Raw genomic sequence first — 17,120 nt, 5'->3', positions numbered from 1 at the left:
CATGAATGAATATGTGTTTAAAATAATTCACAATGCACGTATAACTCTGTATTTTTCTGTGTAACTCTGTAAAAAAGATCTTTTCACTGTACAAGTCTTAGCATCATTTTGATGGTGTTATGGTCTTCCGAAGGTGGCCACCTACCCACTTGTTGCTTGATAGAAACACCGGATCTGTTAGAAAATGTTTGTTTTCAGTGTTTTTACATGCAGTCAGTGGTAGTTTGTCTGGATGGAATATGCTGGTATTGTGGACAGATAACCGTCCTTGGGGAATGGCTCCTTCTGTCAGCAATAGGTCCTGTCATAATGGTCCACTGGGGTGACTAATCCTTAATACAGCCTCAAGCTTGTCCCAATTCATATCCACCGATTTAAATTTTATATTAATAACCATCAAAAAAGCTGGGGCTTTCACACCCTGACTGCCAACATTCTCACAGCGGCTCACTTGCGTCCCAGCCACGCATCTGCCCTGCGTGACCGTTCAGCATGCCTCTGCACAGATCATAACAGGAACTAAAAAATGTGACCACATCTCCTCCATCGTAGGAGGAGAGTTATACTGGCTCCCCATACCTGACCGGACACTCTTCAAAATTGCAGCATCACATATAAGGCAACTACTATCCAAACACCAGCCTTCTTAGGCCCTAACTCGGAGACTTAAGGTTTGACGTGGTCCCTGGAAGCCAGTTCCTTGTGAAGCTTGATACTAAACTGAGACTCAAAGAGAAAACCAGGGAGCAGGCCTCCTTGCTGCGACCCAACCTACTGGAACACCATCCCGGGTGCAGTCCAGACCGTTCCAATGCTCCTGCACTACAGGAAGGAACTCAAGACTCTGCTCTTCATGGAAAACCTAGGAGTCCTTAGGGCCTGCTACTCCCAGGTATTAACCCCCCTCTAATAGGAGCTACCCAAGCTACTACACTCCATAACCTCCCCTTCCACTGCTCTGTTGCTTCCTAGCTTGTTTCAAACTATATAAATACGATACAAAAATGTCATATATGGTCTCTTGCTTATCAGTCTGTTGAAATGATCTGTGCCTTCGCAAGAAAATTTACGGAAAAGGAGGCTCTGTTCTCTAAATTGAAAATGACGTGATTTTCGTTTGTAAACATGGCATTGGATAAGTTAACTTACGGCAGATAGGCTCATCATTGCGTGAACGTAAAAACGTGAATTGGGCCTGTGGTAAGTAACCAGAGCCCTGGACATTGCAGGCCCAGGAATTAAAGTTTAATCACGTAAAGCGTCCGAACGGGTCCCTTCCATACTCCTTTTCCATTTCGGTATGGGCATTTCAGATAGCGGGCACGTACTCCCTTGCCAGCCTCCTTGTGCACGGCACAGAACCTGATAAGGTTACCAGAGAGGGCTCCGTCGCCGGATGAATTGATAGAAAACAAAACATTTTTCCTCCAAGCCCAGTAATTGAGTGCATTTTATAGCAGGTGCCTTGAGATTGAGGATCATGTCCAGGTCAGGAACACTCACTCAAAAAGAATCAAACTGGGCAAACAAACTGTATTCTATATTAACCTCCGTGCCACGGGCCATGCTTCTTTCACAGCAGCAGACAATAGTCTTTGGAGCAGAACTGTGCTCCGCTTTGCAAAATATTTTTACAAAGTTTGCCAAGACTTGAAAATGACGCAGACGTTATTAAGGGAGATTTGAGGATTCTAGGCTCCCAGAAAGAAGTCTGGTCTTCAGCTTGCAGTGACTATCGTGTGTCATGGTACCGTTTACCTGCATACGGCTACCATTGCACTACATTTCTTTCTGTCTAGGTTCTAGGGCGATGATAGCCGTAAGCAGGTAAGTGATATCATTACACACGATGTTCATTGCAAGCTGAAGACCCGATTTAGCAAACTCACTATTTATAGCCAGCTGACAAATGTCAACAAGTGTGGAGAAACCCGGACATCCCAGGTACCCCAAGTTGCCTGAGAACATTTCAGACCAAAGGAAACAGAATAGCTTTGTAAGCATTTTCAACAATGACTGGGAATGTGAATTATAATTGATTTTGGCTCTAAGTACAAAAGGAGAATTCTGGAAAAAGACTCCCAAACTCTAAATCCTTATAGCATTTTAACCCGTTATTTTAAAAAATGTCTCAGGGGGAGATCCTCCTCCTCCTCCCGAACATCCCTTGATTGCTATGCTCAGTCGCTGTGGCATATCTGGGGGAAATATTTATGCCCCTCCACTTAAATAATTCTCGAGCTGCCACTGGCTCTGGGGCTATGGTGGCAGCAGGGGGGCGAGGGTAGCCCAGAGCCTGCCATGAGAGCAGGATGGGGGAGCCATTGAATAGTGGTGGGAACAGGGTGGGGAGATCCCAGGGCCTGTAGTGGGGTGGGGTAGAGAGAGCCCAGGACGGGGGTGAGGGAGACCAGAGACTGTGATGGGTGCCAGTGGGGGAGCACAGGGACTATACTGGCAGCAGGGTGCGGTGACGGCGCATATAGTTCATAGCCATTTGCACTTACTGTCCATTTGGCATTTTTTCGGAGGGGGGGGCAGCCTGCTCAAATTTTGCTCAGGGGGGGCCCAGGCCAAAAAGTGTTTTTATAGACCGCTTCTTTAAGGAGAGATCAAGGGGGCTTCCACCATGTATCTTCCTGCGTAGGGGTGCACTATTGCTATTAGAGCATTCCACCAATGAAAGATATAGGATGCCCCCGTCCACACATTCTCTGCAATGGAACTGCCTACATTCCACTGTTCTAATGAAGCATTGCCAATAACAACCCACTGCCGAAGTTAGGGGCTCGGGTTCCACAAGTGCCGGAAAATATTTCATGACTTACTCACCACACAGGAGGACTGGTCGTTACCATTACCTTTAGAAGGGGCAGTGATTGGCTCTGCACTCTACACAGGCCCCACCTTCCAGCCCAAGCTAAAGTTGTGACTTGTGACCCGAGGACAGAGATACGCTACGGATACCTGCGAGGAGTAGGAGGGAGTGACCATTTGAACTGTGCTTTATTTGCAGAGTGAACGCAAATCACCAACAATACCAAACACGCGGAAGTAAGTAGCAGCTCTCGGGGTTTATGCACAAATTAAGATGTAATTCAGTTTCTTTTATCGCTTGGATTACTTAACGAAATTTAAATATGATTTTTTTTAATTGAACTACACTGATATGTTGATTTTTTTCCCAGTTTACAAAAAGCAAAGTCATGTTGAGTACTCTGGGTCCAGTAAACTCATTAAGTCGCTCGACCTCTGGGTATAAAGCCCTGAATGTGTTACGTTATGATCCGCTGGAGCAAAGGCTGCGTAGAGTTCCAAAAACAAGGTTCCTTGATTCAAAAGTGATAATAACAAGACATTTGACGTCTGGTTGATTGTCTCCAGCACTTCCCTAAATCTCAATTCAGTATCCCAAAGTATATCACCAGATGCAATCCAGTGGATCAACTGCTTATGGATTGAAGTCCCCAGAATGTGAGAGGAAGCATCCAAACGTGGGATTGGTTGGCATGATCCAAGTAGAGATCTATCACCCTTTTTGTAAATGTTTATGATTGCACAATGCCATGATTTAGTAATTTAATCACTCGAAACCACTGCACTAACAAGTTTAAAGAGGATAGGACCCCATAACTCTAGCTTTGGCTTATATGGAGCAGATGGTATCAAATCTGAGCCAGGGCTTTTGTTTGATTTTTGTGCTTTAATTTCTTTAGTAACATTAAGTATGAAATCCAAAAATGTCCAGCCAGGCCTGATTCTTTTGGATGCATCACCACACAATCCACATCTTTATCATCCTTTCAAAACATTGAGCTAAAGGGTTTAACTCAATCAGAAGTTTGGACAATGGTCTCTATACATGAATTTATGGTGGGATTCACAGCCTTGCCCACCGTCATCAGGAAACTCCTTGAATCATCTCTGTTTTCCAGAGCTGCTAAAGTTACTCCCAGGCCTCCTGCCTTTAGTCCTGGCAGTGCAAATCTTTGCATATTCCTTCCTCCTTTCACATACCAAAGCACTATCCCTGAGTTGCATTCTATGAGTTTCCCAGAGTGTTTTTCTTTCTGCTCCATATTTCATATAAACTACTCATTTTCCTGGTTTGCCTTTTTATCCAATACCTCTTTAGTCAACTTAAGCAAAATGACCTTTGTTCGCTGTTGATAGGCGGCAATCATATCTGTTAAGTAGAATGTTCTCCTTGAAGCAATCTAACAGGAGCGGTGCTGCCTCTCTTAAACTGTGTTGTTGAAGTAAATTCAATGTCTCCCAATGTACTCTTCGGTTTAATGTAAGATCCCCTCAGAGTGTTTGGTGTAGCAAACCCCCTTATCAGTCCCTATATGGTGTAAACATAGCAGAGGATTATGGTCAGTCTATTCTCGATTGAATACTTGCAGGTCTAATGCCATCTGCCAATGTTGGACTCTGATTAAAATATAAGGCCTGAGTCACAGAGCATTTTCCTATGGGATTGTACCATTATACAACGCTCTGTGAATCGTGCCCATAATGTATTATGGACCTGCTCTGATGTCCTTAAAATATTTTTCGTGCAGGATGTACGAAGGTAGTCACCAGTTTATTCTCTTAAACCTTGTTGAAGAAAATATTTAATAATCGTTTTGGGACAAGGACAGGGCTTAGACGATATCAAAGGTGCAACACTCTTTAATTCGCAGTCTTTGGAACTTTCCTATCTTTGGGATCCGGTTTCCAAATTTCACTTAAAAATCCAAAGTTTGAGCTGTATTATTTTCCAACGTAGTGCAGGGTGAGGGATCGCTATTTTTAACTAGTGCGTTATAAATATGAAATAACAAAACCATCCACAATTACATATACAGATAACATGTCTTTGGATGATGTGGTAAACTTCCCTACACTAATCCTAAGGGATCGTAAAATATAGCAATAATCACCCATTTGGTGAGCTTCACTGGCCAATAACGGCCTGGGACCCAAGTTATATCCTCTAGTGCAGCTATTGGCCCGGTGAAGCCCACCAAACGTGTGATTATTGCTAGTGCAAAGTGCTTGAAACACTTGTGTATAGGCGTGTTATAAATGCCATATCATATTTACACAACGAGGCAAGACAGTGTGGTGCAACTAGCATAAAAAAACAGTCCAGCTTCTTGCGGGTGACAGGAGGGTGGGGCACAGGCGGTCTGTGGTTGGGTGGAGAGCGGGTGCGCTGAGCACTAGGGTTGTTCAGAACCCTGGCTTGCATTGTTAGATTAAGCTTGAGTTTGGAGCAACCTAATTGACGGACACACCTGCTGAGGATGCTCATATATGTTACTAAATCTCCAATACATTTCTCATGAGAATTAAGGTTTGCCTTATCATAAAATAAAAACAATATAAACTCATCAAGGCTGGTAGATTAATTTGCCCATGTTTCATGAAGCAGAGGAATATCAAAGTTTTTTACAACCTTACTCAGTGTAAAATCATTCTTGTTCATACCTTTTTCATCCAGACTGCTTGTCATCTGCTACACTGACCACCCGACTTGCACAATCACATTACCAAACGGTATATGTGGCACACTGCCCGCCCCACGCGAGTTAAAATCATCCACATATTATATATAACCAGTATATCAGTAAATCCAATTCTCCCGAGAGTCAGAAGAAGGGGAGAACCACAGTGCAATGATTTACAACCATCTGTAGTCAAATCTGGAGGACACAACTTTCTTTCCCATCGATGTTTTGGAGATGGGATTTCTTCTATCATTGGTGTCTTGGTTTATACCATCCATGCCCTCATCCTGTGACATCTTTAAACCCTGTGGCATATTTGTTAGTATAGTATTTAGCCCATACCCAAGCTTCTTCAACTCGTCGACTTCCAGTGGAACACCATCATCGATAGATCATTGATAAACCAGCCAATCCATTGCCACCAAAAAGTTTAAAGGTTTAACTCTGTTACTTTAGAACTATGATTCAAACCATGCAATCCCAACTGGTGAAGGTGCATGCCCCCTGCCTTGTGCACTCTCCAATCCACAGGACTCTTGTGTGGGGAATTCCCTAGACCCTTTGATGGAGAATTAGCTTGAAAGACCATGTCCTTAGCCACAGTAGTATGACTCGTCCCTTCTCATGTGGCCAGGGCGGTGCAGCAACTGTCCAATAATCCCCCTGGGGCGGTACACCATGGGAGGATCACATGGGAGGGGAAAGCCCTCATGTGATGAGGGATGACATCACAGGGAGAACGCAGTATGTAGATACCCCTTTAGAGACTCCCATATCCTCATACCCAGTCCCTACCTCCCTTATGTGCTATTGCATCATAGACAAACTTAATCCAGTAACATACACTGAGACGAGAGAGAGTAGGAAGTTGCCATGTGAAGATCCGACCCCGGCTACTGGGACGAAGAAGAGGCACAAAGCAGTGGTGAACACTGTGCAAGTCCCAAGAGCACGGTCTAGTCAATTCGGACAGTGAAGAACGCAGAGAAGTATAAAGATGGAAGGAGGATCTGAGAAGATGAGTGGTCCTCCTCGGAGGAACCTGCCAAGCTGTTGCTGTGCTGTCAGCAAGCAGGAGGGAGAGCAGGACACAGAACGAAGAACCGAGAAGTCTACAGCTGGTCGGAAGCCATCGAGAGTGAAGGCAGACTGGCGAGAGAACTCAAAAAGCGGTCCTGATTCCTGGGAAGAGAGGACGATCCCTGCTGAAATAACGGTTTGGCAGAGCCACCACAGACCCAGAGATGCAACGCAGAGCCCTGCGAGTCCCACCGGTGCAGAGCGGAGCTGGAAAGGAGCAGAAGCCCCTGACGACACAAGAACAAGGTACACGAGTGGGTAGAAAGTCTCTGGCTCCGGAAGATGTGGCGGTATAGGGAAAAGGGAATAGAATAAACCAAAGACAGGGTCTGTGACCCTGATGACGAAACATGGTCACATTTGGTTGCGAACAGTAGTGCGTGACAAGTTAGTGCACCGAGCCTGCCGAGAAACAAAATCAGAGAAAGCAGGCAAGTCTGGTTCTCAAACCCAAAAACACATTAGCTACAAGATTTAAAGGAAAGCAAATTGTGTAAACCTTAATCCCACTGGACATAGTACCTGGCAGGATAGTAGTATACCAGGTTTACTGTGAGCGCAAGCATAAGAAAGGGGAAGAAAAACAGTACCCTTGAGATTGAAGCTGAGAAGATGAAACATGCGAAAGCAAGTTTGGGACTTGCACCCAGGTGAACAGGAAAACCCCTCTTCATGCTCCCAGTACCTGGCAGAATAGTATACCAGGGACACTGGGAAGGCAAACAAAGGAACAGGGAAAGAAACCACAGTATCCTTTAGAACAAAGTGTTAATAATAAATATCCCCATACCTACCCTGGAGCAAAAAGGATGGCAGGGACATTAGTGGAGAGGCTGGAAAGAAACAAGGGAAAGGGAAGCATACCCCTTGAGTTTTGTGTAGAAGTGACATTTGGCTGAGGAAAATACAGTGGAGGAGCCCAGAAGAAGGGAGACAAATAACTTGGGCTCGACTATGAACATTGCAGAAAGCCAGGAGAAGAGCAAGCCCCTTGTGATGTTGTGAGAAGCTGACAACCTGTCGGACTAAGTTTTGAAAGTTGTTTTGTGCTCCATTTTTGGGAACTTTACTTTGTGAACTGAAGCAGAACTTTTGAAGCCATTAAGAAGAAGCAGATCCCCTTGCACCTTAATTTGAGTTATTAATGTGAGGGATAGAGGTAGGGGTTTTGACGTGACAGTGGACTTCATTTTTGGTTGACATCCTGACTGACCTATTAGATTCTTTTGCAACTGAGAACCTCCCTCTTAGTTTTAGGGACAGAGAGGCATTTCCTAATCCCTTATTCCGTCAATAAAAGACTAATGCAATCAAAATCATGCTACCACTGTGTCGGTCTCTTACCACAATACCCTCAGAGGATGTAAGTAGTTCATGTTCGCTCTGATTTAGGGAAGATGTCATAATGCTAGAGGCAAAACCAAATGAGGTGGTCTTGCCATTGATAAACATGTATCTCAGCTGAGGATAAGAGATTCTTTCTTGCGGTCCGGGGTACAGAACGTAATGTTTTTTCAGAAGTCTTGGTGGATACGGCACTATCGCCATTTACTAGATGCGTATTCACTATGGGATCTAGGACTTGCTCCAAGCCAGGTATGTTGATGATGGCTTTTAACCAAGAGGCTGGAATCAACAGCAGCCTCGGTACCAGACCCTATTACTATTGTCATACCATTGGCTGGGGGCCTTTCTTCGATAGATTCTGAGTTTGTTCCCAGATAGCCCTTTCTTTTTTTTACCCGTCACTGTGGACGGCAACCACATATCCAGGTTCCTTTTTGCCATATTCTCCTCAGTATTTTACCAGCACCACAGAGGCACCACAAACACCACAGATGGTGCATTAAGGAAAGAGCAATACACAAAAAAATATATATACATCAATATTGTGCATATTACCTCCTGGAGCGATTACACATTTGGATGCCTAACTATGATAAGTTCAACAAGATGGATATAGATGTGTTAAGATCAGGCAAGGTTATCGAGATTAAGCAGGATTGGGTAAGGTATCGAGAAGGGGGAGAAAAGCCTCTGCAATCCTGGGCCAAGCGGCTACCCAAAGGAGCACAGCTCTGTTCCTCACCTGATCTCTGCAGAAAAGATAGTAATACAAGGATGGGAGAAGCGGGCAGGGTAAACCGCCACCTAGCCTACTGGGCTGGCATTTTTCACCAGTATCTGGTTACACATCTGGGAGCACTGAGAGCACCAGTGTCCACCAAACAAGCAGTATCCTCTCCCATCCTTTCTGTGATGCTACACCCAGTCAAACTATAGCTCAAGCCACAACAGAATCTGGCAGCACGGGACCACCGCTAAGCTAAAAGGCTATGTTGTTGTTGGTTTGGTTGGCTCTCTCATGTCTCTGCATCTATGCTGCTTCTGTCTAGACATTTATTAAATCTGCTTTTGAAACAAGCTGCATACCCGGCTGTGTCAACTGGGCTTTGCTTGGTCTGTTCTCATTAATATTATGAGTTAATCCTTCCTCTTTCATTATCTCTTTGTTCATTAAATCTTCTTTTTTTGCAGTGCAAGAAGCAAGAAATCTAATACCCATGGACCCCAATGGACTTTCTGACCCGTATGTAAAACTAAAGTTAATTCCCGACCCCAAGAATGAAAGCAAAAAGAAAACGAAGACGATTCGCTCCAGCCTTAACCCTCATTGGAACGAGACTTTCACATTGTAAGTCTGAAGTCCACTATTAACACTTTGTTTCTTTGAGCACCTTGGCTTTCCCAATCACTTGCCAACCATTTCTTGCCTTCTCTTTTCTCATCAGCAAATTAAAACCCACTGACAAAGATCGAAGGTTATCGGTAGAAATTTGGGACTGGGACCGGACAACGAGAAATGATTTCATGGGATCCTTCTCGTTTGGTGTGTCTGAGCTAATGAAAATGCCGGTGTGTGGCTGGTAAGTGCCCACCTTGAGAAATATGCTGCAATTAAAAATTATATAAATAAACACGATTTTATGTACTGTAAGGGTGTCGAAGAAGGAAGCATGTTTGTGCTTAAAGACTTGTATTAACGTAAAAGAAACCCTCACTATCCCTATCTTTAAGAGGGGAGTTCCCTGCCACAAACTAAATCTGAACTGTCAGCATGTCTGTCCAAATGAAAATCCACTGTCCTGTGTCAAATCCTCCGATTAACAAGGGGGGTCCTGGGAGTCCCTCTGCCAGACATTAGTCCTGGTTAAGAGAGACTTACCCAGAGTCTTTAATTCACTATCTTTCAGAGAGAAGAAATATCCCAAACATATCAGTCTTTGTCCTGCCCTGGGGCAGTCCAGCACCGAAATACTAGGCAATTCTCCTCTGAACAAGAGTACCAACAGAAACCCCAGACACGTGTTTCGGTCTGGTTGGACCTCATCAGTAGGGTGGATCTGTGCCTCTCTAAGAATAGTGAGCAAGGGGTCCACGTCTGGATTCCCCTAGTAACTTAGGGTGAGACCCAAAGTTACTGAAATATGCAGATTAACAAGGGGGGTCCTAGGTTCATTTCTTCTCTGTGAAAGATAGTGAGCTAAAGACTCTGGGTAAGTCTCTCGTAACCAGGACTAATGTCTGGCAGAGGGACTCCCAGGACCCCCCTTGTCAATTTGCTGTGTCAAATCCTTACACTACGATTAAAACTAATATTGTCCAACAGAAAGTTCTTTCTCCAGGAGAATGACTCGATTCACCTGGTGTATTAGTAGGGTTCCCTCAGTGTTCTCTTGCAAAGACAATAGCAGGGGGAATGACTCCCTTCCCCTGGCCCACAGCAATCTCACAGAAAGTTCTCTCCCCAGGTAGATGACTCCCTTCTCCTGGTGTATGTATGATGTTCCCAACAATATCCTCTTGAACAGAAATGCCAGGAGGAATGACTCCCTTCCCATGGCTCGCCCTAGACACCATAGTGACTGCTCATCTAGCACTATACCATGATAATGGCTCTCTTCTCCTGGTATCGATCAGCAGTCTCCAGTGCCAGGGGAAATGACTCCTTTCCCCTGGCGCCTCTTCAGCGTACTTGACTGGCTTTGATTTTCCCACCAGGAGAATGACTCCCTTCTCCTGGTGTTTTAGAGTTCTTTTCTCACTTGGGTTTTTGCCTTGGCACTTTTTCACAGAATCAACAAAGTTCTGAGCCTTACTTATGTCGGGGTCCCAGACCCTTCTCTGGTGGTCAGTGGGCTTACCTCTGCCATTGATATGAGGAAGATGTCCTCGAATGCACTTTTCTCTTTTGTTGGGGACTCAGACTCTTCATTGTTGTTTAGTGGTCCTATCCCTGCCATGGTATGAGGAAGATTCCCACAGATGCACTCCTCACTTTTGTTCAGGTCCCAGATCCGTCTCTGGTGGTCAGTGGTCTTATCCCCTCCACTGGTACGAGGAAGATTCCCTCGGATGCACTCTTTACTTTTGTTCCAGTCCCAGACTCTTCTCTGGTGGTCAGTGGTCTTATCCCTGCCACTGTTATGAGGAGGATTCCCTCGGATGCACTGTTTACTTTTATTTGGACCCCAGACCTTTAAAGCCCCTGGCCTGGCCTGATGCTGAGACCTCCTAACTCCCCCATGCCCGTGCTTCCCATTACCTTCTGGGACTTGCTCGCACAGCGCTGGTCTCTCCAGGCACTGGGGTCGGTCTCATTCCCTCTTCCTACAGCAGTCAGCTTCTTCTCTGCTTCTGCAGTGTCTTCACATGTTGATGCTTCCTACAGTCTCTGCACCATCCAGGGACGGTGCAGTCCACCTCCTCCTGGAGGTCGTGCCACTGCCTCAACCTATTTGCAGCTGAGCACGGTCCTGCCAATGCAGAACCCTTCACAGACTCTCCCAGCTGAACCCTTCCCTCGGGTCCAGCATGTGCTTCGAAACTCCTGGGTTCTCTGACCCAGAAGGAAGGCGAAGACCTCAGGTCCTTTTTCGCTTTCCTTCTTGGGGATTGATTCCACCCCAGCATAACTTCTGCTAGGCCCTGAAGACCCTCGTGCATGGAAACCAGGCACAATCACCATACACAAACTGATACGACAGACACAAGGTTCAATTCCCAAAAGCTAGGGTTTATTGCAAAGCAAATATTCTCAGTCGGCCGACTGGATCTCACATCTCGCAACGTGTGTCACCCAGACCTCGTGAGACGCAAGAGAGCGAGCATTCTACAACAGTATCATATATACAAAAAGACAATCGTACAATCTGTTTGTGACACATCAAAAACTGCCCATAATGTATCTTCTTGAGCTAGGCTTTGGTGATTGACAATTATGACAATTATGACACAGTATTTCTTAATCTATATTACTTAATTTAGTAACAGTTGCAATTTTGCAGTGAGCAGACATGTTTCTTTGTTTTGGAGAACATAAAGCACTTGTTTAGCGAGCAAACTGTGTTCGTAGGAGGGACACATTCCTAAGCATGCTATAGTCTAGTTTATATTTGTGAACTAGGGGTCAGCTTGATCTAAGACGCTGGAAAAGTACAATTCATGACTTTAACGGCCTGTTTCTGCAGTTTCAGTGAGACCTGCTGGCACCTGGCATGGTGATTAAATGACTCTCTGCTCGCCTTCAAGGACATGTGAGGGAGGAAAACAATGTATTCCTGTACTGCTTGGCATCTCTGTCTGGGCCGCTCTCTCACGTGTAACTTGTGGCCTTGCTTCCAGTTAGAGCAAAATGAAATAAAATACATTTTGCAAAGCTTTTGAACACAAAGGCAAGGACAGCAAATGGCGGATCTGGAGACAAAATGGACGCTCTATGGTTATGCTGATGATTTTATATAGGCGAGGCAGGGCATATGATGCAATTGGTTTTCGGCCAACATACTATACCATCTATCCTATGGTAGGGTAGTTTTCTGAACTAACAAACCCTCCTTTTGGCCATAAGCCAAGAGCATCATCCATACATTGCATCTTCCTCTGACCATGTATCTAGTTCTGAACTAGACGTACTGCTGTAATCGTCATCATCAGTATTAATCGACATGAACTCTTTAATAGTTTGTGTTTCGTTGTTTGCATTCGTATGTACTTTGGTACTCCTTTTCTCTGCTACCATGTGTACGCATTCATCAGTTATTTCAGAGCAAATAATTGGCAGGCATTGTATGCAACAACAACGTGTCATGAAGATTCTGAGTACCGTTACTATAATTGCAATTAGTTTCCATCCCCAGGAGCGTAATAACTCCCAAAACCAGGAACTTATATTCAGTTCCCAACCACCTTTTGGAGCCTGAAGATCAGAACTCAGAATATGTAATTTCTTTATCCCCTCAAAAATCAGGGAGGTGTCACTTTCAAATACGCAGCACGCTGACCACATGATTTTGCCAACACCTCCACGGTCAGCCAAAATGATATCAAGAGCAATTCTATTTTGAAGTGTCATTAACCTAACTGCCTTTCTTCTAGTGTCATATTATATAATATATTGGTCGTTCCATTTATCGTTTTTTTCTAAAATTCTGGACAATCTCTGTATATTCCATGATTTTATTGCTTGGCCCCAAAATGGTATAAATGATTTTGCTATGTCTTCCACAATAAACCCTGTTTCATCATCCCGCCGAGCCCTCGATCTAGATAATTTTGATATATCTGATGTTCGGGAAAGGAATACCCCGGGGAAAAGGATCCCTAAATAACACCCCACCCCAATTTCTAGGCAACCAGGGATAAGCTCTTTCTCCACATATAAAATAAACAGGATCACCTACATATATTGGTTCTTCTTCTCTTTCAAGTACTGAAATATCCATGCATCTATTGAACATCCCGACTGAATAGGAAACATTATTCCGCAGGCAGAATGGGACAGTGCAAGGATTGTAATTCACTATATACGAGGGGGGCACTACATCCTTGTTCCCCACTGTGTTCATGTGAAACGTCATTACAGATGACTTATAAGGCACATACAGTCTGTCCACCGGCCTTGCGACCACAGGTTTTATCACTCTTGTGCTGTTAAATACGGAACAACCTACAGTTCCATTACCACTTTCTCAAATTCATCTATGTTTGTTCTATCTAATTGACCTGTGTCACTCTTATTCCACTTTCCGTGAAATGGTGCACTTAGTGATGCATAGCATGCTGTGTTAAGGGGTAATGGCTGTACATACCAACCAATTCCTTTCCCGCCATGCTGGGGTAGATGGGAGCAGACCCAGCAATTTGTTCTGTTCAGGATAGAGTAAGTCATTTTCATTATAAAAACCAACGTGTTATTACTATAACCTTCCCTGTGTCTTTCATCTATTGGAGGGAGAGTATAAGAGATTATATGGACTTGGCTGTCTCCGACAGGTTCTTTTGTGGCAGGCAAAAGAGAATTCAATGGATGTACGCTTTCCAAATACCATAATACTGGGATCAGTGTACTCAAAATGCAAAGTAGTGTTATGATCATTAGCATGAATTTTCTACAGCAAATTCTTCTAGACCTTTTTATAGTATCTATATCTATTACATCATCAGCATTGGTGCAGGAGGGAACAGAAGCGAGTATGGGCATTGTGTGCAATTCTTCTCCAACAATGTTTGTCGTGAATAGTTCTTACAGCCGCGCCCATGGAAACAGCAAAGCGTCCAAAGGAGTCAGCAAAGCATCTAGGCCAGTTCTCAGCAGCCTGAATTACTAATCATGTGGCAAGATTATCGTGCCTCTGCACATTGCTCAAAATATTTCAGAGCACGTATCAATTGCCTTCGTACCATCTGCGCCCCGCTCGTTCGCACGGGGTGATCAACAAATGGATTTTTTCCAAGATAGCACCTGGAAGCCGCGTTCCAGAGCTCCCAAATTGATGCAGATTGGTACAGCCCCCACACGCCACTTCCCTAGGCATCCTATTCACAATTCATCTGAGATGGGAATAGAGGCAAAAACAAAACACGTAGATCAGATCACTTTCGATTTTGAGAACGTAGGTTGTACCTTATTGCTCCAGGTACCATGTGGTCAACGAACAGTGCAGATGCACTTCCAGATGCAGGCTCAGTGTCAGCCTTGGATGCAGTAGGTGATGATGCAGGCTTTATGTCAGCCTGTGATGATGCGGATTCAACTGGGCAAAGTTGGGGCACATTTAGCCCCTTTTCCTCTTTGGCAATCTTTTCAGACTTTTTCTCTGGCTCGGGCAGTATTTGTGGCAGAGAACTGGCAAGGGTGTCTTTCGAATCAAGGGCAGCTGTTTCTTTCTTGTTGTCTGGATCAGGCAGTTCTTTCAACAGAGATGGAATTTTTTTTCGTGTAGGTGGCATTGGTCCACGCCTTATGACCATACACACGGACTGCAGTCTGTGTTGCCAGGAGAATTTGATATGGGCCCCTCCACCTGGGTGTGAGCGAGGATTTCCTCTCGAAATTCTTGACCAGGACACACTCGCCCAGCTGCAGACAATGCCCCGGGCCTGTATATCTGACAGGAAGAGCCTCCTGCACCTGCTGATGAATCAAACAGAGTTTCTGCGTTAACAAGTTACAATAAGTGCTGAGCAAAGGGTATTCAACTTCACTCAGGCGCCTAGGCTGTAGTGCGCACCAAACATTCTCAGGTCTCCCCATGACAATCTGGTATGGGGAGAGTCCAGTCCTAGCTTGCACAGACGTGTGCATGCACAACAAAGCTAAAGGCAGTGCGTCTGGCCACTTTAGTTGACTCCCTGAACAGAATTTACTTATTTTATTCTTTAAGATGCCGTTCTGGTGCTCAACAAGACCGGCACTCATAGGGTGTCTGGCGGAATGGAATCGCTTATCAATCTGAAGGCCTGCACAAATCTGTAATATGACGGAGGCAACAAAATGCGGGCCGTTGTCTGACCATATGACCCGTGGCGGGCCGAATCTGGAGAAGTATTCCTTTAGCATTACTTTTGCTGTACTCATCACTGTGCTGTCCTTAAGCGGGTATGCTTCCACCCATTTACTGAATGCACAGACTACCACCAAGATGTATTTTAGGTTCTGACATCTTTCCATTTCTATGAAATCAAAATGGATTACTTCAAAGGGAATAGAGGGGGGCCAAAACTACCTGTGGGAGTAGTTGTTCCTTTTCCAATATTATGTTGCAAACAAGTCATACAATTCTGGACTAGCCTTTCCGCTGTTTTTCTAATGTGTGGATTCTGCCATACTGTGGCCAAATCTGAATCATTTTTTTAGCACATGTGTGTGGGGCTGTGGGCCATGATGACCATTACTGTTACATAGGAGTTGGGCAGCATCCACTTTCTACTTTCTTTGTCCACCCAACAACCTTCTATGTCTAATTCTGCAGAGCACTCAGCCCACGCTTTTATTTCATCTGAAGTTGCTTCTGTTTGTATCTCCTTGACTGTGGCAATCACATTTTCTATCATGCTGGGTACCCCTTCTGTCTGGGCTATGAACATTTTTGTTCATGGATCAGTGGCAGTTTGTTTCGCTATTTTGTCTGCAAATGTGTTTCCTTTTCCAATGTTACATGTTACTTTCTTATGCGCCTCGCATTTCATTATTGCTAGTCGCTTTGGACACGTGAGTGCAGACAACAATCACGCTATCAAAGGGCCATGTTGAATCTTAGTTCCAGGTGATGTTAAGAAACCCCTTTCAGCCAAGAGTTGAAATGCGTACTGACTGTCAGTGTATATGTTTACATTCAAATTTTCAGAAATTTCACATGCTCTTGTTAATGCTATTATTTCTGCAGCCTGTGCTGAATTGTATGGAAGTCTTTTGCTCTCTACAATACTCTTCAGTGTCGTGCTGGCATATGCAGCAGTTGATGTGCCAACGGGCAATTTAAAACAGGAACCATCAGAAAACAGTTCTCTATCTGGCTCTTTCTGTGGGGTGTCTGTTAGGTCAATTCTCCCTTTCGTTTCTTGTTCAGTAACCATTATACAATCATGGGGTGGTGATTCATTCTCACCTGTTCTTTCATTGGGAGGGGGTATTAGCTCTGCAGGATTCAAAGTGCAACATCTCTGAATTTGAATATGGTGTGCAAAGAGGACGATTTTATATCTAGTCAGTCTAGCTGATGTGAGATGTTGCGTCTGCGTTCTATTTAAAAGAATGTCTACTGTGTGAGGCACCATTAAGGTTAAGGCGTGACACAAAACCATTCCCTTGGTTTGTTTTACTGACGCGGCAGCCACAGCGACCGCTCGCAAACAGCGCAGAAAAGCGCAAGCAATAGGATCCAGTGCAGAAGAAAAATAACTGCATGGTCTATTTCTTCCTCCTTGTTCCTGAGTCAAAACAGCCAGCGCACAGCCATCATTTTCATGCACAAATAACTTAAAATCCTTTTCATAATTTGGTGTGCCCAAAACTGGAGCTGAGCACAGTGCAACTTTGAGCACATCAAATGCATTCTGAAATTCTTCACTCCATAGTAGAGGCAAAGCAATATCCTTCTTCATCAATGCCACCATTGGTTTCACAATCATTGCGAAATTGGCAATCCATTGCCTGCAATATGAAGCCATGCCTATTATGGCTCTGACTTCCCTCTGTGT

The 17,120-nt window shown here is 44.5% G+C and overlaps 1 protein-coding gene across 2 annotated transcripts in view; it reads left to right on the top strand.

Moving 5' to 3' along the window:
- Nucleotides 1-17,120, top strand: part of PRKCA (protein kinase C alpha) — a 1,912,272-nt gene that overhangs the window by 1,287,015 nt on the left and 608,137 nt on the right. For both annotated transcript variants that reach the window (XM_069655048.1, XM_069655049.1), the window contains exons 6-7: nt 9,117-9,273; nt 9,371-9,505. In XM_069655048.1, coding sequence (XP_069511149.1) covers nt 9,117-9,273; nt 9,371-9,505 — 292 coding nt within the window. The remainder of the gene's footprint in view (nt 1-9,116; nt 9,274-9,370; nt 9,506-17,120) is intronic.

The sequence above is a fragment of the Ambystoma mexicanum genome, chromosome 3q (assembly GCF_040938575.1).
Source record: "Ambystoma mexicanum isolate Mex_15411 chromosome 3q, UKY_AmexF1_1, whole genome shotgun sequence".
Lineage (NCBI taxonomy): Eukaryota > Metazoa > Chordata > Amphibia > Caudata > Ambystomatidae > Ambystoma > Ambystoma mexicanum.
Note: the sequence above shows the minus strand (reverse complement) of the source record. Positions and strands in the feature narration are given on the sequence as shown.